Raw genomic sequence first — 23,530 nt, 5'->3', positions numbered from 1 at the left:
ACCGCTGCTTATGTGAACTGGTGAGTGTTTTTTCTTTTGCCTTGTGAACTGGCTGAGCCTTAATGATTCTATTTCTTAACATGTATTTGCTTACTGACCGTTGCGTGCAATCGTGAAATACAGCATTTTTTTAAATTGGCTATTTGTTGTGAAAAAAAAAAAAAAAGATTTCGGGGTCGGGTTCGGGCTCTAAATTTAACTGTGCCGCTCGGGTCGGGTTCGGGCTTCAGTTTAAAGCCCGTGCAGACCTCTATAAGGGATACACACATTTGATGTTTAATTGTATGCTACTGAATATCACAGCGCATGAAGTAATGCAGCACTTTGTACCAGCAATTTGTTCAGTTTATCCCACTTTGCTATTTCTAGAGCTAAACTGTAACTATTACATAGTTTTTATATATATATATATATATATATACTGTATATGGGTCAAAGACGAAAAAGGGTTTAAGCATAAAAACAATGTGTAATATTGCTTTAAATTGTTGTTGTTTTTCCCAAAATTTTAAAAAAAGTTTTCTGTTTAATTTAATTGCAATTTTGTTTTTATTTTTCCAAGCAAAAAATAAATATCATACATTTTTCCCTGATTTACAGAAGACAACCACTAAAATGTCATTCAGTGTAACAGTCTTGTCGGGCATATTTACAACAAAAATCAATTTATGACATATTAAAAGACTAATTACTTTCACCCCAAATACTAATTAGTTGTAATTTTACATTTTTACAATTTGCCACTATCCTAGGTTTTGCCCATTTGTCAGTAAGCATTTTTTACTCATTTAAAACGCAATAAAATGTAATATACTCCCTTATTCTTTTATATATTTGTCTTGTCGGGCATATTTACAACAAAAATCAATTTATGACATATTAAAAGACTAATTACTTTCACCCCAAATACTAATTAGTTGTAATTTTACATTTTTACAATTTGCCACTATCCTAGGTTTTGCCCATTTGTCAGTAAGCATTTTTTACTCATTTAAAACGCAATAAAATGTAATATGCTCCCTTATTCTTTTATATATTTTAATATGTACACGTCAGAATAAGCATGTTGTTTGAATTTTTACATGAATATTGTGTTACACTGAATGACAATGTAACATTATTTCAACCAAATTTTAACATTTTATTCTCCAAAAACTTATTTGAAACCTTAAAAGTAGACACTGCATTACATTTAATGTTCTTTCTATGGACATAAAATAGCTAATTAATCATAATAATTTTTGATTTTCACTTATTTTTTGACTCATTTTCACATTTTTTTTTTAACTATTCCTTGTCATTTGATTTGTGTTCCATGAAATTATGTGTGACATTCGTGTTTAACGTAGTAAAGTATAGTTAAATAGCACTCTTTATTTTTAAATTAAAGTTTCCAATGCATTTTAATTAATAAAGAGACTAAATTTAATTTGATGTGTTCATCTGCAGAATTCCAAGTACTTCTGTGTGGTAGCTCAGAATATCTGAATTTGTCAGTGTCATCATGCATAATTCACAAAGCTTTCTGTATCTGCCGTTACATGGCATTCAAATAACTGAGCTATAATGAAAATGCATAGACATGCTACTACTATCAAAGGAGGTCAGAAAGGAATACAAGCGCTCATTAACTTACATCTAATGTTTCTGCAGCTTTTATTTTGAAGCAACCCTAGGCATACCTCTTTTTTCAGTGAGCTACACTTAATGAATATTCAGTGGATCATTTTGGAAGGCTGATATGTCTCTGACTGGCAGCACCAAAACATCTTCAGTCGTTCACTTTCGGCCGTGAACCGCCTGCTGCATGACAATTACAAACTCGCTCAATAATACTGCTGACAGCTGTCACAAACACCAGCACCTTTAGTTTATTTATTTCGAGTTTTCTTTTTTCCTCAATTAGTGCATCTGAATTTTCAGCATTTATTTTTGTGTCTTTTGGGAGTCATCAGAAAGTCTTGCTTTTAGTTTCAAGAGCAGATGGGTTTGGGTCCACTGGATTCAAAACGATCTATCATTTGCCCCCCCTGGATGCATTGGTCTGAGCCACATACTTAAAAATGCCTTTGCCATTACTCTAAAAACACTTTGAATTATCCATAATCTGTTGATATTAAATATCATTCAGTGCCTCGTTGAATTGTAAACAATTACACATTATCTCAGCAGGGTCATTACATTGCCATCATGACATGGTGACGCACAGTTTGTAGTAAAATATGTCCATGTATTTGACAGCAATATACTATAATCTAATGGAATCTGAAAAATGAGTCTCAATATCCTCAGCCAGGCCAGTGGATCCCAGGGGGTGTGCAGGAGCAGACAGGAGGCTGACTCATGGTGTCAACGCATCCTGTCCCGGGGTGGGCGAAAAGGACAGCCAGTTAACAACGGTCACAACCTTAGAACATTGGTCCCTCAGAGCTGACAGAGAGCTGAGAGGAGTCTGGCCCACACCTCGACAGCTAAGGGAATAAATGACATCCAACCTGGGAAGTAATCAGCCCTGGGAGACAAGCGAGAAAGAGAGTTGAGAAGGCAAAGGTGTGGAGGTTAATTTAGATATGGTAGTGGCAGTAACAGGAAGTTGTGTCTAAATGAAATCCAGTCTGAATGATAAGAAGATTTTTATATTAAAAAAACAAAAACAAATTGCAGGTCTTTATCTGTCTCTCATTTTCTTGCAATTAGTAATTCTGTTTTTAATCAGAATTTGTAGGCACTCTTTCCCCTTCTTTTGCATCCATTTATCTATCTCTTCTAAGCCTCTTTTGTGTTTTACGTAAAAAAGGATTTAAAAATCAGCCAATACAGCGAGCTCTGATACACATAGTCTTATTCTATTCCGTTTGATGTTCTTCACTTTTGCACATTAGGACTATTGATTTCTGTAGATAAATTTAGATGATCACAAAGCTGCAGCCGCTTTGTGTTGTAGCTGTGTAGAATAGTTTGTGTGCTCAGTCACTCGGGAGTCACTACAGAGCTGTTACGAAACAACAGTAAAACAAGCAGTAACATGGAAACCAATAAGTGACACAGTTTGAGCTCCTTCTCTGTCTGTGTGCTTTGTTTTCTTATGCTGCCAATGAAAAATTTTATTATAGATTTTTTTCCCCTCTTATTAGGGCATGTGGTTACTGAGATATGTTTCAGGTAGCTGCTGCCAGCACAAATTTAGAAACAAATATTGTCTCCATTCACAGAATTACCAAGAAAAAATTTCTTGCTTGCAAACCTCGTGAGTGAAGGAGCCTTGCGTACATGTTTGCCGGGATGATTTATCTCACATTTACTAAGAAACACTCAGGAGATGAACTGAAGTAGCACAGTGCTGCATTATCTTGTGAAACAATTCAGTTAAGTGCAACAATTAAAAATTAATAAGCAAACTGTTCTTTCCTTTGAGTGTCACAGTGGCCACATTGCCTTTCAATTTAGTGTGGTTTTGTTTGATAGCTTGATAAAAACCAGCAGAGTATTCCCAGGACAGTGTTTCACTTACCAAGATGATGTAGTTGAATATGTTGCATTTCTCATTGTAATTAAGGAGATAATTGTCAGTCAGCAATGGAAAGTGTAGATGGTGAGGTTATATTTTGACAGGATGTCAAGTTAATGTGTTGATACATTTAATGTATGCAGTTAATTAATGTTGAAAAGCATTATTTTTTAACATAGTAAAAAAAATATTTATCTAATTTGATATTAATTATATTGAATTTTAAATTCTTATTCTTAACTGATTCTTTATTCTTCTTAACAAGTAAGCGTCTACCTCTGTTCAGTGTCAGTCTGACAAGGCCAACTTAGAAAACAGAATTAGATCGCTCCCATTATAATCAGCAAAGCTGTCTAGACTAGAAGCTGCTGATGTGACACGTCATACTCAATTCTGTCATTCATTTGATGGACACCCTGTTTCTATTTTGGTCATACTGCAAAGCTACTCTTTTTTTATTCACAAATATATGTAGGAATTGATCACTTTAAATGTTATATTTGCTATCAAAAGCCAGGCATTACTCTATATTCTAATTAAATTGCTGAATTAAAAGAACAGTTCACCTAAAAATTAAAATTTTCTGAAAATGGACTCGCCCTCAGGTCATCCAAGATGTAGAGGAGTTGTTTCTTCATCAGAACAGATTTGGAGAAACTTAGCATAACATCACTTGCTCACCAATGGATCCTCTGCAGTGAATGGGTGCCATCAGAATGACAGTCCAAACAGCTGAGAAAAGCATCACAATAATATACAAGTACTCCACGTGACTTCCTTCCATCAATTAATGTCTTGTGAAGTGATAAGCTGAATGTTTGTAATAAACAAATCTATCAAATCTGAGTGACAAGAAAAATATGCACAGATCAAACATCGTTTACAAAAACAATAAAAAAATTCTAAACAACATTTTCATTGGAGCAAGTGTTATTACGGATTATAGACTGGTATTTTGGCCAGAAGTGACGGATATAAGTTAAAATGCCTTAATGATGGATTTGTTTCTTACAATCACAGTTTTTCACTTCACAAGATTGTTCATTAATCGTTCTAAGGTTAATTTTTGGGTGAATTATTTCTTTAAATTATTTTGAATACTAAAGTATGTTCTTAACTTTAAGGCAGTAACTTTAACTGTGATGTGGCAGTTTTATTTGTAGGAAGAGTATATGTAGTAATATAGTTAGTCTCCAGTGAGTTTTTGAAAACAGACGGTTCTAACAGACGACTATAGATTAAGCACTGGCTCCAGCACCAGCACTGTGTACGTGTGTACATGCTATCTGCATACATTCTTCCCCTAGACCTGGTTTTGCTTCTTGATAAATGTGATCTGTAGTGTTGTCTGACAGGGGACAGTTAAAACCACCCTCCAGTCTACATTCAGCCTGAGCGTTCTCACTTCCTCTCTGTCTGCCACCATCACATGAAGGATCGCTTTCACAGCATGTCTCAGCTAAACACAGTTTGAGTAAAAAGAACCCTCATGCATGTCCAGACTGCATTATCAAGCCGATGGGTCTGAAGTGTCCATTAAATTGAACTGTTGTGCCATTCTATGGCACCAGATATCTTTAAATAATATTTTATGTACAAAATTACTGATTGTGCTGTAGATAATGCCTAAAGATATATGTTGCAAATATGTCAGTAGCATGCCAAATTGGATTCAAACCAATTACAGATTCACAATGTGATTCTTTTGATGTTTCCTTTTCACTGTCATTCTTGTAATTTAGGCAGTTATGCAGCTGAATGGCGGCTGATTTAATTACTTGTGGCGAGCTCCATATTCCCATCAGAGGGCGGAGGGATAGAGGGGGATTGGCAGGGATATCTCACCACTCTGCCAAAAGCCAACCTCCCTCTGCCGCTGGCTAGAGCCCCACACACGCTCCGCTGGAGAGAAGTATTCTCAGTGAAAACGCTTTGATAGAATGATAGTGGTTTAATGTAATATGTTATTTGAAACCTTTTTATTTTGATTCATTTAAGCTTTTCATGAGATTATTTTTGAGGATTTTTGCTAAATGTTTTGTGTTTGTACCTGTCTGAATTTGTCATTTCAAAGTGAGCTGTTGTTTAGAAAACCCTTCAAAATGATGGCTGATGATTTGTTCTCTCAAAGGGCTTTGCGTGGGGTGTATAAAACTCTTTCGGACCTCTCCCTGAGTCATGCAAGATGCTGCTGGGCCTGACCTTTTACCTCAGAGATGTAATGTCAAGGCTTGCCGGGAGTGATTTTTTAGATTTTTGTAATCTTTGACTTGACTTACTGGCTTGCTGAAAGCACAGGTGCTGAACCTAGCATAGGAAGTTTTTGTCTTTAGTTATTATTAGAAATGGATTTTATTGTCATGTTTAAAAGACCAGTTTAGATCAGCGTAAATGTCCTGCTTGAGTTTTGCAGGTTACCTCTGGTTTTGATTGAGTCTAGCTGGTGGACCAGCATGGTTAAGCCTGTAAGGACACCAACACAACACAACAGCATCCCTCTCTGGAAAAAAAAAAAAACTAAAATGTTGGCTGTTGACCAACAATGTTTTTTTTTTCAGACATTATCTGAATACTAAACCCAAACTTCTGTGGCAACAAAAAATAAAATATTTTTATAATATATATTTTTTTTTTTCAGTTGCCAAAAGTCTGCAGCAGAATCTGGGGCAGCTTTGAGACATGAAATATACAGTGGCAGATAGCACAGACAGGTGCTACTGTGGTGTAGTGAGTGTGGGAAGGAAAGATCGCTCCTCTCTGTATGTGTAAGCATGTGTTTGTGAATAGCTGCATCAGAGCTGGTCTCTTATTGCCAGGCCAGCATTATACAAGACACATGTGCATCACTTCCACCTCTGGCCTTACGGTCAGAGTCATATCTAATAAAATAATTCAGATACAAACCAAAGGAAAGACATTTTCTCTCTCTCTTAGAGAAAGTGACATAAAGAGAGAGCGAGAGAGAAAAAATACAAGAAAGATCTTTTAGCAGAGGATTGGGAGGGGTTTTTTGTGCCGTTTCGCATCTAAAAATCACAAGCCCCCGCGCAGAACTTCAGTCTGAGCTGTCAGCTGCATCGATCTCAAGGAGAGATGTGTCAGACAGAGCCGAGAGAAGTGGCTGAGAGTCGGAGCTAAGGGGCCTGCTGGAGAAACAGATGGAATAGCAGAAAAGGAGATAGGAATAGTTTGACAATAAACATCAATAATGAAAAAAAAAATTGACAATAAACATCAGATAAAGGAAAGAAGGGTTGAGACAGAAGGAGGATATAGCGGAATGTTCAGTCTCTAACAGAGATTTAAAACAGAGAAATAAATCATTTAATAAATGTGGGGTAGAAGTGCTTGCAGGGTTACGCAGGTTCATACAGTTGTTCATTTTATAGTTTGTTCATGGATCTTAAAGTTCTTTCAGGCCTATAGATTAGTTAAATAATAAAAAAGCATGTGGGACACACCTAACTCAACTCTACATATAAAAAATATTAACCTTGAAGAGAGTTCACCCAAATGTACTCACCATGAAAACAAAGAAATACACAGAAACATTCAGAAAGACAGAAACTTGTTGTCAATGCTGCGCCACAACTATTATTAATACAATTGTTTCACTACATTATATTTCTCAGAAACAAAGTGGGATGGTACACTTTTTTTATTGTTTTTTATTGTTTTTGTCACTTAGTCACTTAGGCTCACTCAAGGCTATATTTATTTTATTATAGATTAGTTAAATAATAAAAAAGCATGTGGGACACACCTAACTCAACTCTACATATAAAAAATATTAACCTTGAAGAGAGTTCACCCAAATGTACTCACCATGAAAACAAAGAAATACACAGAAACATTCAGAAAGACAGAAACTTGTTGTCAATGCTGCGCCACAACTATTATTAATACAAATGTTTCACTACATTATATTTCTCAGAAACAAAGTGGGATGGTACACTTTTTTTATTGTTTTTGAATGAAGTCACTTAGGCTCACTCAAGGCTATATTTATTTTATTTACATACCTGTAATATTGTAAAATAATATTACAAATTTAAATAACTTTTTTAGTATATTTTGAAATATAGTTTATTCTTGTGATAGCAAAGCTGGAGCAGCAGTCATTACTCCAGTCTTCAGTGTCACATCATTCAGAAATCATTCTAATATGCTGAGTTGGTACTCAAGAAACATTTTCATATTATTATCAATGTTGAAAACAGTGCAATAGTTTTGTTAGGATGCTATTTCCAGTATTTTATGTATGTTTGTTGTGAACTCACTATTCCAGAGGGGAGAATAAATAGTTTTGCCTTTTTAAAAAAAAAAAAAAATTTTTTTTGTATCCATTCAAACTGAGGAATTCTAGACCATCTTGTTTTCTACACAGAAATTTCCAGAAATTCAAATTCATGGAACTGTTTCATTGCGTGGTGCTATTCAAAACCTGCAAGGAGCCATGTACTGTGTGTAGAGAAAAACAAAGTTTAAAAATAATATGAATGTATTCATAGTTTTTTAAAGAATTATGGAAAAGTTCCATCTGTAATATTGTATGATGTTGACTAGACACTTTGAACTCTCCATACTTGATTCCCCACACACGCTCTTGTGGACCCCCACGCTGAGCCCTGACTAGTGTAGAATGAGAATTTAGGGCTTTTCGTGCTATTTTCTGGGTTGTTTCATTAGATTAGTCTCAAGGCTTAATTAGTCACTTTAAGAGAGCTTAATTCATCTTTTATTTCTGAGGAGTGGAGTTAATCAGCCAAGTTGGTCCTTTTAAAGTTTTTAATAGCAGCTTGTCAGGAAGCAAATAAGTCCGTCTGGACTGAAAGAAATCCTGGTTTCATTACACATGGGAAAGTAAAAAAAAAAACATGCTTAGAATGCATATTCAACTTTTAAATGTTTTTTTTTCTTTCTTTTTTGCGCTATGTAACAAGGCAGTGCTCTTTCTCAGTGTCTGTCTCTCTCACTCCCTGTCTTTCTGTCTCTGTAAACACAAAGGATGCTTGTGTGTGTGCTGTGTGCACACATGAATAAGTCTAGCAGAGTACAGAGGATTGTGCTCTGGTCCCTAGAGTCATCTGTCAATCATATTTCACATTCAGCAGTGAAAAAAAGAGTAAAAGAAGCCCCGGCAGATGGGCCAAAGAGGCTTCACTGATCTACAGGGGTGGTAGGAGCAGAATTTAAAGACCAATGACGCTGTCTGCCACACACAGACGACATTCAAAGTCATATTAAGTGTAATCATCCCACAGTGCTCCAGACTCAAGAAAAAATGAGCTAAATACAGCCACAAAAATCTCGTTATATCCAGGAATGGAGAAGGTGTCAAACGGACATTTGATTGAATTCTTTTGACACCTTCAGGAGCCAAGCCCCTTTTGCTATTCTGAGATTGTCAGACATGCAACATAAACCAGCTTAAACGCAAAGGGAGATCTCACAGCCAACAGTAATTAATGTAAAACTCCCTGTCTGCACAGCAACTCTTAATTAAGCGGAAACTATATCATGAGTTGAATGGCTGTTCTAAGGGTCTGAGATTTCAAAGGAAGTTTTCTCATATCAAGAGACAATTTCCCTGTCAAAAAGATACAAATCCCAGAGTGTTGTTATGAAATTATTCTGAATGAAACCCTCAGGCTGCTATTTACAGAGATTCACCAATGACATGGCTGAGAAATTACTTTTAGAATGCAAGTTGTAGCTGGCAGGAACAATATGGGTCCATATCGCAGATCTTTGTAAGACATTATGAATTGCGGCAATGTGATTTGCGGATCTCTACAACCAACGCTTGTCTTGTCTCCTTAGATCTAGCCCATTACTATTATCATAAAAATATTAGTCTTTTGGAAATGCTGCAAAATTTAACACCTTACTAGGTGAAATGAGTTTTCTATCCTGGGTGCCCTCAGAGGAGGATGCGGTCAGCACAGAGACACTTGTTCATTCAGCCATAGCGGTGAAGCAGACACGCAAAATATGAACGTCTGACTGAAGGAAGACAGAGGGAGAAGGACTGAAGAAAGAGGAAATATGATCTGTCAGTCAGTTTGAGACAAGGCCAGGATTATCAGGTCTAAGACACCATGGACAGCCTTAGCCTCTACAGCTTCTGCTGCCATAGTAACCCACACCGTGGCCCCGGTCATGCACTGTGAAAGATGCTTTGTTAACCGCTGAGAGACTCATGATGTGGATGAACCCAGTGGGTGGCTCGATGAAAGAGTGTGTAAATAATTCTGTAAAAGCCAATACATTTGCTTTAATCAGTTTATCAACTTTTCCAGTCCCAGTATTTTATAAAAGGGAATATATTGTATATTTTTATCATATTTTTCTCAAGTTATCATATAATGTTTATAATATAGTAAATTTATCCTCCTGTCATTCCAATTTAAATTCCAGTTCAGTGTCTTTGTGGTATGTGGCCAATGCAATTCAAATTTGAACTCATGAATTAAAAAACAAGCCAATTCTTCATTTCTGAATTTGAACCTATTCTAAATTTTGTATCAAAAACACTGATGGACACCAGCATAAAAACAATATACATGTTATATTTTAAAAAGTTTTATATATATTAGTTTTATATATTATGTAGCATATTTTAAAAACTTTTTAAAATATAAAATGTATGTTTATTTGCAACAGTTATGCTAACAATAAAAATACATATCTGTATCTGTGTCTACGTTTGTCTGTTTGTCTTGCATTAAACTGGTTTATACATTTTATTTTAAGTCACTATAACTCAGTTTAAAACAATATTTGAAGACATGGGTGTTGTTGGGTTTAAGTATGCGCTGTGGGGCGCTGCATGACGAGCATGAACCATAGACTGTAAAAAGGTAATGAGGAAATTACGTCGCTCCCTTTGCCAAGTGCATTCCAAACGACTACATAATGGCACGCATGTGCCCTGCTCACTCCAAAGCCCCCACTCCAAGGGGATAGGGATGATCACTTCCATTTGGAATTTGCCCCGTGAATCGTTCGGTACCGATACTCGTACCGGCACACCCCTACTTGGTAGGATATGCAGAGCGATATACACTAAACAAATCTTAGAATAGCAAAATGTTTGACAAATGTCCCCCATATTTACCTCTAGCTAATAATTGGAAAAGTATATTTTTCTGGTGTATGGAATACTAATATCTAGCTTTGCTGCACTGCTGCAGCAGAGCAAGTACCGAGACTTGCTACTGCCAATACATCCACAACATGCTGCTGTGAGCATGTAAGAAATACTGCTGCTGCACATATAACGAAATAGCCCCCAAATATAGCATATATCAGTCACCCCATATCAGATCTATACAGGTGGAACTGGGGAAGGTGGAGGTTTCTGAAGTGTGCTGCAACTGCTACAGCAAGCACTAGCCAAGTATTTGAGTGTTGAGCAGCAAGCTCATTGGCTGCTGATACAAAAAAGAACCAATCAGCTGTGCCATGTGATGATGTCATTATGTCAGATTGAGTTAGACCTATCAGACTGCACCATCTAGGTTTCATGACAGAACTTTGGATTTATTTTAAAAAAAAATGTATGATACTGCATCCATTTGAGGAGTGTATGTTTGGTATTTCAGACTTTTGTTTAAAGTTAAGTATTTTTCATTTCATGTGTGAATGTAATGTGTGTGTGTGGTGATTCTGTGCTCTGTAGTAATATTGCTGATTAGTTCTGGCAGATCAAAAGAAGGAATAACTGAGCGAGGCAGGTTATCAGACAACTTTGTGTGGTATTTTTGATCTTTTGTGATTGTCTAATGAGATCAGCTATGGGTGCTTTTTATGAAGAAAAGAAATGGACACTCTTGGTATTGAAAAGAGGAAATAATTACCAGCACTTGAATTTCTCTTTATTACTACTCATAACATTAGGGGTGGAGTGTCTAACTTCGTCCTGACTTCATTCTTACACTCATTTTAAAGCTATCAAAGAGTTTGAACCTCTGGCCCTGACAATGCTGACCCAGCACAACAAACAGACACAACTGCAAGCCGGAGAGATTTCTGCTGTCACAACACATCAGCTCGAGATCTGACATGCAATCACTCTAAACGCTAAATGGCAGCAGAAAGCCATTAATAATTACAGCAGCGGTGAGCTTTTGATAAACAACTGATGTAAGAATGAGGCTTCATCTTCAAAGCTCTGCTCTCATGCAGTGCTTTACGTGCTTTACTAAGTCCATTTTGTAAAAGTGCAGGCAGCCGTTCACTTTTCATAACTCAAGGAATCACCTTGACATATTGGAAGCCAGTAAGTGTGATTTGCATCTGTGAATACAGCTTCTTAAGTGGTGAATACAGCTTCTTAAGTGGTGTTTTGAGTTTTAAGTGTTGTGATTTTTCTTTCCCTTTCTCACCGTGTGTCCATAGGGAAGTCACCCAGACCATCTAAAATGATATGATCTATCTATCTATCTATCTATCTATCTGTCTATCTGTCTATCTATCTATCTATCATATTCTGGTGAATGTCTCACTCTTCAATTGTTTTTTTTTTTTTTGCCATTTTATCATCCGTCAAGTGAAAGCTGCATTATTTTATTGATTCATGATTCTTTACTGTAGCACACATGGTAAATAAACTATGGGCAAAACTGTATTACTTACCTGTGAAGGTTAGAGGTTTGTTGTAATGAGTATGAGTAATAATAATCGTGATGCATGCAGCTGTAGAATTTTTGGTTTGGTGTCATATAATTTCCAGGTCAAAACTTTGCCAAGATCAACGTTACCTCTCTAAGAGCTTACAAATTATCAAAGAACGTATTTATCCGTGGCCAGGAGAATACATAGTCAATTTGTTAAAATATACTGAGGTCACGGCTCGCTGGACGACCCTTGATTTAAAGTGTAACATAACAAATTTGAAATCGGTTTAATCAGGTGAATTTCGGGATTCAGACCCGAGTCCTATCAAAACCTGAATGAATTAATAATAATTAATTCCCTTACAAATTTAAGTAGTCGAGTTATCTACACAGCACTAACTAGATTTTATCAGCTCACATCACTTCTTGAATTAGAATTACTATCACCAAAACCTGTGGGAAAAGGATTGAAAATGCTGATGTGTGTGCATATGTTAAATCCAGGCAGAGTGTTTATGTGTCAATGCATTTGGCACATAAAGTGGGGGTGGGGGGTTGAACTGGCTTCTCTTTTTGTCTGCTATCTCGCCCTGCTGACCTCTAGTTTGAAAATGTGAATGTAATTCTTGGTGGGATATATCCTGGGGTCTATTACACAGTAATCTGTGTTTCCTGTATTCAAGCAGCGTTGCAGTGAAGCCCAAGTGTGTTTGTGGCCGTTCTGCAGGACGAGCTCAAAGGTGCTTGCCAGAGCACAGAGGCAGATTGAAAAGGAGTCGGAGCTTCAATCAAACCGAGGGCCTTGGAGAAATCTATCCCTCCACCAAGGTCTCCTGTATGCACAAGTGATGGATTTAACCGCAGTCTGGGGAGGGAGAGAGAGACAGAAAGAGAAAAAGAGATTGGGGGAAATTACATGCCCAGACCCTCATGTTTATTTGTAACACCTGAAAGCCGTGCTCTTAAAATCAAATTTGCTTCTTTGTAATTTAGTGGCTAATGTCGTGTCATGTGAACATATTTGATTTAAATCATTTCATGTCAGCGCCAGGAAAAGAGATATGCAAATGGCCTGACCTGAGCCTGTCATGCGGTCTGGCAAAATGGCCTCTGACAGATTAGACATTAACATTTGAAACGATCGAGGAGAAATCGCTCTTCACACTGCTCTCCTTTAGCTGAAACAATTACACAGTAGATTTCACAACGTGAGCACTGATCTCAGTGTGGCCGCTGCATAGTAATTTCATTTCCAATGAAACAATATTGATCTATTTGTCATTTCTGAAGAGCTCAAAACAGCCACAATCAAATACATGAAAAGCATGGCAAGAGAGTGATGGGACAGACAATACGCTTGCTGTGATGCAATGTATATTGATGTGTGGGCATATGTGTGCGTGTGTGTACACAGATTTGCACATATGTGTTCGTCAAAGGACCATCAAGTAGGAAAGGAAAGGGAAATATAGACATACACAGCAGTTTGTGATCTGGGTTGCATGTCACAAACATCTGTCACACAAAAGGATTTGTTTGATTGGTTGGTCCTATATATCACAGTCTGCTGTCAGCCACAGTAAATATATACTCTGTCACATTGGTGATCTGGTAATCTGAAGCCTTGCCTGCCAGTGGGACAGTCGTATCTCATTCACTTCTACCCTCGTCCAGAAATTCCCACCTGAATATTTTTTTTTTTTTATGTGGCTTGGTCAAGATTGGTCCTAAACTACTACCATTGTCTTGACAGTAATGACTTTGATGCCATTTTACTCGTGACAGGGCTTCAATGCATCTCTTACACAAGCTTCATGGAACACTTTGACCTCCACATGAAAGGTACAGCAGATAGCATCACATTTTATGAGGACGTTTCATGACATTTCTAGGTAGCAAGAAAGCAGAACAAAGTAAAAATAGGGAAACAAATTTAAAAATTGGTTCCAGAATAGGCTTTCAGTTAATGAATAGGAATTGAACTGAACTGGCCACACCCACAGGAAGTTGAACTGGAATTTGAATTGGAATGAGAGTAAGGGAAATTTTCCTAACTCCATCTATCTGTTCATCCATCTCTAAGGCCCATAAAACTTCCTTTGGAAACGTTCCAACAAAGATTTGTCAAGGCAATATTCAATGATAAATTGAAAAATTTGTTATATTAAGTTATATTTTGATTTAATTCAACTTCCCTCAAATTTGAATTGCAGTTCAGGAATTGGCATTCTCAATTAAATTCTGATTGGTGCACAACCCATGTATTGATACATCATGCAAATTCCCCTGCAATCACTGGCTGCATTTCAAATGGTCGGTGGCAAACGGGGTCATAGTTAATACTGTCTGATCTCTGAGAGTCATGCTACAATACCCTCCATGCCAGGCAGTGGCAAAGTTGCTGACGCTACATAGAGTTCAGTGCAATGGGAAATGTTGACATGGGTCATGTGAAAGCGCCTTCATTTTTGATCCTGCAATGCGTGAGATTATCAGCAGGAAAATAATGGGAGTCATTACCGAGAGTAAGCATACACTGTTGATTGTGGCTGTGAAGAGGCAGGCTTTTGACATGGCTTTCATTTGCACTCTTCTATTTGAGACAAATTATTGCTTTGATAATACATCTTCATTCCACAGCGATGTGTGATCAGCCGTGAGAAAAACGCTCAGCCAGGCACTGAACAAACAAACGGCATTTGTAGGATGGGTGGGTTTTTTCAAGGCTGTATTTAGGAAGCAAGTGTGAGGTGATTCATGACAACTGTGTGCATGTTTGTTGGTGTGAAATTACCCAGAACACATTTAATGGGGACAACGGGCCCGGATTAGAACCAGCACATGTGCAGCACATCTCTCTTTCTATTTTTCATTGTCTCGCCTTGCTTTCTCTCTATCTCTGGCCCTCTTTCTTGTTCATCAGACTTCATCAAGCTCTTTGTCGATGGGATTAACCTTACACGGTTTGGAGCCTTACACTGTCATTAGCACCAATTCACAGAAAGCTGTCTGCTTTTCCAAATGCGCTCAGCCATCAAAATCCCTGGTCCACGTATCCTGGGTGTCCTGATCAGTTTAGGATTAATAGAAACATATTTAGTAATTACTGATCTTTGTCAATGTGGCAGCTATGTCAGTTTTTCTAATGTGAGTCAATGTGAGTTAATCTTTACTTAAAGCTCTCAGTGGCATGAAAAAGCTGGAAACTTTGCTTTTCAATGGCTGCATTTAAAGGTGATGTCTCTCTGATAAATGGGAGGTTTGCAGTGACTGAAAAAAAAACTAATTAATCTTTATAAGGTATTACTGTGCAGACTATTTCCTCACATCAGCCTTTACATTTGCAGCTGCAACACTACAGATCACTGCCCTGTGGATGAAAAAAAAAATAACACAAGCTTGTGAGGAAGTGTAGGTTTATGTGTGTGTGTTGGGGGGAAAAAATCAGATTGTGGACCTTAAATATATTTATCTATGGAGATACTGTAATGTTTGAAAGCTTAGGCTGATTCTTTACAATTACTATGAAATCTGTCTCTCTCTGACTATGTCTCTATTATTATCTATCAGTGGCGAGCGGTGACTTTTTTAACCGGGTATGCTGAGTGATAAGGACACTAAAAAGGGATAACAGATGACAAATAAGAAACACCGTGGCAGGTGTCGAAGTATGCGCATTTCCTACCTTATTTGTAAATGAAATTCATCTCCAATCCTTCTTCTATCATTTCAGGTTTATCCATTGTTATTCGAATGCAAGAAAAATATAGCTGGTTTTCCAAGTAAAAACCGCCAAATAACGTTTACACGTAGTTACGTTATGATACGTAATCAGAGGGTGGGGAGATGGGGGATTCTGCCGGTCTATATGTCTCTCTGCATCAGCGAAATTAAATGTAATTTACTGCTTAGGCAATAACGTTGACAATAACGTATATCTTCAACATACGTTGTCTATGACCAAAAACGTAAGAAGATATGTTTTCAGTGGACTTTTAACATTTGCTTTGCTTGAGAAAATACAAAATATACAGTTAGTGTTTTTTTTTTTCTTTTGATTTAGTTGAGTTGGTTTTGCATCAAACACAATGTGTTTCTCGGCAATCGAGATCTGACAGGAACAGCACATATTTCCGCTTGGGCGAGCGCTTCGCGAACAGTTTACCTCGCACATGAAATCAGCCGCAGACCAGCAAATCACTGAGAATGCGCTATAATCCTGGCGAGTCATAGCAATAGAGCGGAGGCGAGAAAGCTGCGGAGAATCCACTCGCCCGGAAGCAACCGTAACTGGTAGATTTAAAGAAAATTACTGCTGTTTGGCAAATAAATCATTTTACGTACTTATTCCTAACTCTTTAAGCTTTAAGTTACATTTCAAATGACAAGGGATCAACTTATAATCGTTTATATGAATTATCCAGTGAACTTATTCTCTCAAATGGCCTGGGTATGCGGAGCATTCGCAGCTTATATGGACGGAACGCCACTGTTATCTATTATAATTATTCTCATAACCAGCCTTGGTGTCTTATATTTTTAGTGGACATTATGTCATTTGCAATCTTCTGTTTTCATAAAATTGCGCTAGGTAGCCAAAAAACTTGCAGCCTGAATCTTGCAGCAAATAGGGTAAAAGTACCTATTAAGCACACTTCCATATTTGAGCTCAGATTATAAAAAGAAAAAATAATGTATTATCATACTTGATGTCTTAACCAGTTGATGTGTTTGTTACTACAGTATATACCTCCTGTAATTTCAGGTCAGTCAGATCATTGCACACTGAGATATGAGTCTCCATGTGTTCACACTGTCTGGCGGCCATTTTGAAAGCTGTCTGAAAACTTTCACCAAAAGAGGAGCTCCTTAAATGTGCTTTTTTTAGATGTTTAAGCCTTTATTTTGGGTAAGTTTCACTACTTACTGTAAAATTAAGAGATCAATGTTTAGGCTTTTGCATATTATAACCTGGAACTTGGATGTGGGAAATAATTACAGTTAGATCCAAAAGCAACGCAGCGCAGATGCTACAGAACATAGTTAGCTGACTGGCTGTATAAAATTGTGTGCTATACTAATAATAATATAATAACTTCACAGGCATTACTGGCTTGTACTTTTAAATCCATAATATTATAAATTGACAGTCTATTGCTGGTCTGTGGTTTTATACTGCTGTAATTTTTAAAGATTTCATATTATTGTAAGGTGAGCTTAAAGGGTACACTACTATGAAAATCAAACAGCTTCAGTGTGACATCAATAAGAAAAAGTATAATTTCATAGATATTGTTAATAGTAGTTGTTCATAATAAAATATGTATGACCTTAATACATGATCTAGATTATTTGTTTTGCTAAATATTGTAATTTTAATAAATATTACATTAAATTTATAAAAAATTGTTGCTGCTCCAATTAAGCTCTGTGTGCTCTCTTTAAGCTCTTCTACATTGAACCTCTATGTAAATACTTCATAAACAGACTTTACATATAAACTGATGGTTGTCACTTTAAGTTAAGTTAATCGATTTTCTATGGATTCTGTCAACTCAAATCTGCAGACTGGCTCTGACCTTTGGCAACTAGCATCAACTTCTCCAGACTGTAAATCGGTGGAAAATCGGGGCAAAAATCGTGTAGTGTATTCCAGTCTTAAGAGACTATAGATAAGTTGGCATCCATAAGAGGCTTCATAATGAGGCTAGTTTCTGTGTTCATTCCCATGAATTAAATGTTTTATTGGTTTTATTTGATTTTTGAATATGTGTTACTTAGCAGACGAGTATATTTGTTGCAATGTGCTTAAATTATACTTCATTATGAATATATAACTGATCAAATTGGATGCCTTGTTGCCTGATTTTAGTGTTCAGTTTTTTTTTGTTGCTGTTTTTTTTTGTGATTGACTTTTTTTTTTTTACTTTTTTTCAATTATTCTTTAAAAAGGTTGTTTAAAATAAACAAGAATTTTTAATAAAACATTATGTGAGCTTAATGGGAACAGGGGTGTGCTTAAAGGGTACAAAAATTTACCCATTAAGCACAGCCAGACTTTTTGCATTTAATGATGTATATCTTAGTTGAAATGCTTTTGTCATTTAAAATAAAATTAAATAATTTTGTGTGAGAGATTAATATTTTATTTTAACATAACTTTTTGTACTGAAACCAATATCTTGTGCACTAAAAATGTCTCAATGTAGATTTAGGTGATCTTAATAGGTACATTTACCCTATGTTCTGATTGTCACTTGACCCCAATATGCACAAACATTTTTTCCAAAGATGTATCCTTGTGCTTGCCTGTGTGTAACTTACTTTACCATACTTTACTGGGGTGTTGTGAGTAGCTGACTGGATATTTCTGTGCAGTAAATCAGGTTTTCAGATTTTTTTAATGCGTTGCTAAGCAGTTGCTAGGAAATTCTGGGTGATTGCTAGATGGTTGCCTATCGTCAAGTCTTTCTAAATATGGCATCAATGTAAGTCTATGCAATTTGTTTTCCTATTTTATTGCCTGCCAGGAGGAAAATTAATTGCACACCTCTCCTCAAGAAGCTGTGCAAAAGGAGCTATTCATTCATGTTCCAAGCACAAACATAATTTTTAGCTTAATTTAGCTTGATTCTTTGGGGAAGGGGTTTGTTTAAATCACTTAATCACACACTCCAAGTATAAGCAATAGTTATATTGATGCTAGCTCACTAAATATAGAGGGCTATAGACACCAATTAGTTCTTCTCTTCATAGGAGAGCTACTAGTGCCTGAAGCACACGCTGAGATAGAACAGCATGAATGAACAGCTCTGCCCTCCTGACTGGATGGTCTAGTGATAGGCATGTGGACTCACTGGTGGGTCTGACCCTTCTCTAGGCTTATGTGCACGGCTGTAGAGGACTGGCTAGAGAGCATATTAATGCCACTTTGTCAGAATTAAGAGGTTAAATGGTTGTCAGGACTTCGTTGTCACATTGCCTTAGAGGACAAGGCAAGAGGAAAAGCCTATTAACAGAAGCACTCCTTTTTTTCCCCCTGTGTACCTCTCTGCCACTGTGTCGCTCATTTTCTTCTCCGCAGTCCCTTTCTCCACCTATCCTTTATCACCATGCTCTTCCCCAGCGTCCAGGCCTGTGGATTCCCGCAGAGAGACAGACATCTCCCACTAATCAGCTGGTGTGTTTCTTGTTCAGATAAATTAGAGCTTGTTCATCTTGAGAGGTATTTCCTGGAGGACGCCAACGCCACCCGACAGTATAACAGCCCCACGAGCCCCTGCTTAGTGCACACCAGCATGTGGCGCAGCTGAACATTCCAGTACGCTGATTAGTTTGAGAGGTTGCTAAAGTGTGTAGAAGGACAATGACATTAGGGCATACGGTCTTCACGCAAACAGCAGCACTCTTGTTTCAATGCTTCTTTCTGAATTGCAGATCCGTGGTATATTTTCACCTGCCAGCAGTGGCTGACAAAAGTGCACCTTTGGGTGTCCTTACCTCAAGGTGCAGAACAAGGTAGCCTTTATGCAAAAGAATGACTTGAGGAGAATGTATTATTCACATTTTGTCAGTCTGACCTTCATATTTTTCTATTTTTAATGAGCATTTTAACATGAATTCCTGTCCATTTTTACCTCTTTAGAGACTCCATTTTCTTGTTCTTTATTATCATGGATTGATGGAACTGGAATTAGGGGAGGGCCCTTTGTCTCTCAGGTGTGAAGCACGAAATATTCATGGCCATTGTCACTCCCTCGCATAAAGCTCGTCTATCACAAAACATTTCTTACAAAATTTAAATCAATATATTGTTTTCTGTGAATGAGTAAACAAGATGATTTTCACATCATTTTGATGTAAATATTCTAGCCTACAAGACTGATTACTCAAAAGTCTTATTCAGAACTATTCAGTATGGGTTTTATGGCCTTATTTCAGCTACATTTTTTCCCCCAAAACTTACTAACCACGCATAATTTTTTTTTTTTTTCTAAAAAATGCATAATGCAATGCAAACATGTATATCCATCTTGCTCACATATTATTGTAGCACAGTATGTGCTGAATACAAAAAAATGACATATTGGCCAATAGTATGTTATAAGTAGCTGAAATAAGCACGAATGTCAGGGCATGTCAAAACATCTCAGAATCACCTCAGACCCCAGAGGGTTAAAACAGGGAATAATCTTCTCATAAATGATGTGCTAAACAAGACTGGTTTTACTGGTTGTCTGCACTAGGGAACTTGACTTTAAATGGCTCTAAAAAAGATCTATGAGTCGTTGGGCATTTAATGGCCAGTCCTTATCTGGATTTAGCCAACAGCTGGAGAATAGATTCAACCACTGATTCACATCCATAATATCGTTCATGTACCACCAAGGCCAGTGCCTTTGAAATATAAATTGTCTTCGTTTAATTGGCCTGCACCAGCCTATACCCCAAATTTGCACACGATGTGATAAAGCACATTTAAAGGCACTTTTGTTTGGATTTTCACTTAACTGTTGTCTTATTTATCTTGTAGGAAAACCCCTATATGTGCAACAATGAGTGTGACGCAGCCACAGAAGAGCTGGCCCACCCCCCTGAGCTCATGTTTGACTTTGAGGGCCGCAACCCCACCACTTTCTGGCAGTCCACCTCCTGGAAGAAGTACCCTAAACCTCTGGCAGTCAACATAACCCTGTCATGGAACAAGACCATTGAGCTGACCGACGACATTGTCATCACTTTTGAGTCGGGTCGGCCGGAGCAGATGGTTCTGGAGAAGTCTCTGGACTATGGACGTAGCTGGCAGCCCTACCAGTTCTACGCTACCGACTGCCTTGACGCTTTCACTATGGAGCCCAAAACGGTGAAGGACATTACCCAGCACACATTGCTGGACATTATCTGCACTGAGGAATATTCCAGAGGTTATGTGTGGAAGAACGACAAGACTGTACGCTTCGAAATCAAAGACCGTTTTGCACTGTTTGCCGGCCCCAAGCTGCACAATATGGCCTCGCTGTATGGACAACTGGACACAACCAAGAACCTGAGAGACTTTTTCACCATTACTGACCTGCGCATACGTCTGCTCAGGCCTGCCACGGGCGCCACCATGGTGGATGAGAACAACCTTTCCAGATACTTCTACGCCATCTCTGACATTAAAGTACATGGCAGGTAAGACATTTAACTCAGTTGCAGTCAAATTTTGGCTGGGGTTTGTTGCCTTCGGCTCTTTTCTTTTATTCGTTTTCCTAACAAACCATTTCTCATTCTGTAGTTCTGTGTATTGGGAGGCAGGGTAGGTGTACTTCACTTTATATTTTTCAAAGAATGTTTTATGCATAGGCTTGATTTATTTAAACAGCTAGACAGAACTACAGTGTATTGGTCTTACAATTATTTTTAACAATACATGAAAAAGATCTGGGGGAAACATTTAGTGTAAGTGCAAATATGTACTTTGGTAATCAAGCAAAATCTACTGTTCTCATTAACTCTTTAATTTCTGTGTGTGTGTGTGTTTCCAGAATGAGAACCTTATTGAAATTAGAATGCTTTTTTAAATTGTTCTTCATGTTTTACTAAACTCTTGCATAGTCAAGAATTTTTGCAGTGTTCTGAAATATACTTTCTAATTTGATACCTTGTGATCAATCTCAAGACTGTGAAATTCACTGTTCTGACACCAAGGCTATAAACAGGAGTTCATTCTTTAATTATACACGTATCAGGGGCCATACCCGCCTCAATCTCATCCCACCTTTACATGTTAATTTCTTTTACAAGGAGACAAGATTAATTTTAGCATCTATCCCAGCCTTTTCATCACATTAGTGTCAGAGGTCAATAATAAGAATGCTAATTCATTCAAAGAAAGCCTATTTTAAGTATTTAATGTAGGTTTAATTCTGTCATTTTAATACACCAGAAATAATAATAATTTAAATAATGTATTATTATTTTGTTTTATACAATTTTTTAATAGTACATACACATAGTACAGCATATTCTGCACATTTTTTAGTAAAAAATTAGTAATCACATTGTTTTATTATAGAGGAATTAGACTGTGGAAAGTAGGCAGAGAAAATCTAATCTACAGTAAACTTTTCATCAGAGTGTACAATGCCGTGTGTTGAATGTGTGAATGTTTCTAAACCTGTTAGTGGGTGAAGATGACAGTTGATCACAGAAGGCTGTAAATTTTAAACCTCCCTCAAGGCTGTGTTCTCATTAATGGTGCACAGTGATGATCGGTGAGTGTCATCTCTGACGGATATTTATAAGAGCAGTGACTTGTCGTCTTGTTTCTAAAAAGGTAATCCAGAGTTCAGCAGCATGCTCGTTGTTGTGGGTTTTTCTCTGAGCCTCCCTGTCATGGAGAATCATGATTCATCTCCCTACACATACTCACAGGAAGCATACGCTCCTTCATCCCCTGAAATGTGTTTCTGCCTCACGGTGCGTGAGCCACTAGAGTCTGCAGGAGGCAGATGAAAGAAATGAGAGGAAAAGGTACACTTTGGTCCAGTGTCACACACTAATGTTTGTTGTGTGAAGATGCCATATTTATTAATAATGATTTAATATCATATTTTGTTATGAGGGTCAAGTATGTATGTTTTGGAAGAGTAGATTAATATCTAATATTATAAATACATTGGCGCGGCGTCTTGTTTGTGTGAGAAACAGTTCAAAAATAAAAATTAGGTTTCCTTCATCTGAAGTGACTTTGTAAAGTCACTGTAAAACCTGTTAGATTATAGACTATATTATACCTTCTATCTATTATATTCTATCTATATATTTATAAATATAAAGCAGTAACAGTATTTTAGTATAATTATATGAATTATATTTATTTAGCATTTTAAGTTGCATTTTTGTCGCTCAGTTAAATTAATTTAATATATACAGTATATATACACTGAACAAAATTATAAACGCAACACTTTTGTTTTTGCCCCCATTTTTCATGAGCTGAACTCAAAGATCTAAAATTTTTTCTATATATATATATATATGAAGAGTTAATTTGCAAAAACCGATAAATGCCACTTTAATAAAAAATGAGTTGATTGCCGTACATTATTCTCCACATATAGCGCGATCTGAACCGTAAAAAGGTTTTGTCAAAAAAACAGGTTTTGTCCACTTTCAAGGCATCGCAAGTTCACATTTTACTGCAGAAGCCAACAAGCGCCCTTGTTGTTTTTTAACAGAATCCGATAAGTCCATTTTAGTAAGCTTGCAAAAGCAGCGCGTTACAATGGTGAGGGAAAAGCTCTGTGTATTTCGTGTAATCACATCCATACAGTTTATGATCACATCAACAACAACGTTTGTCAGGCATCTACATTGCCATCTGAGGAGATTACAAAGATTAAACTAATAACCC

At 37.1% G+C, this 23,530-nt stretch overlaps 1 protein-coding gene across 7 annotated transcripts in view; it reads left to right on the top strand.

Moving 5' to 3' along the window:
- The window catches only part of LOC107677259 (netrin-G1-like), a 92,748-nt gene that overhangs the window by 24,002 nt on the left and 45,216 nt on the right, over positions 1–23,530 (top strand). For all 7 annotated transcript variants that reach the window (XM_016472089.1, XM_016472090.1, XM_016472095.1 and 4 more), the window contains exon 3: positions 20,663–21,306. In XM_016472089.1, the coding sequence (XP_016327575.1) occupies positions 20,663–21,306 (644 nt within the window). The remainder of the gene's footprint in view (positions 1–20,662; positions 21,307–23,530) is intronic.

The sequence above is a fragment of the Sinocyclocheilus anshuiensis genome, unplaced genomic scaffold, assembly GCF_001515605.1.
Source record: "Sinocyclocheilus anshuiensis isolate Anshui unplaced genomic scaffold, SAMN03320099.WGS_v1.1 scaffold392, whole genome shotgun sequence".
Classification (NCBI taxonomy): domain Eukaryota; kingdom Metazoa; phylum Chordata; class Actinopteri; order Cypriniformes; family Cyprinidae; genus Sinocyclocheilus; species Sinocyclocheilus anshuiensis.
The sequence above is the reverse complement of the archived record's forward strand: the minus strand, read 5'-3'. Positions and strand labels throughout refer to the sequence as shown.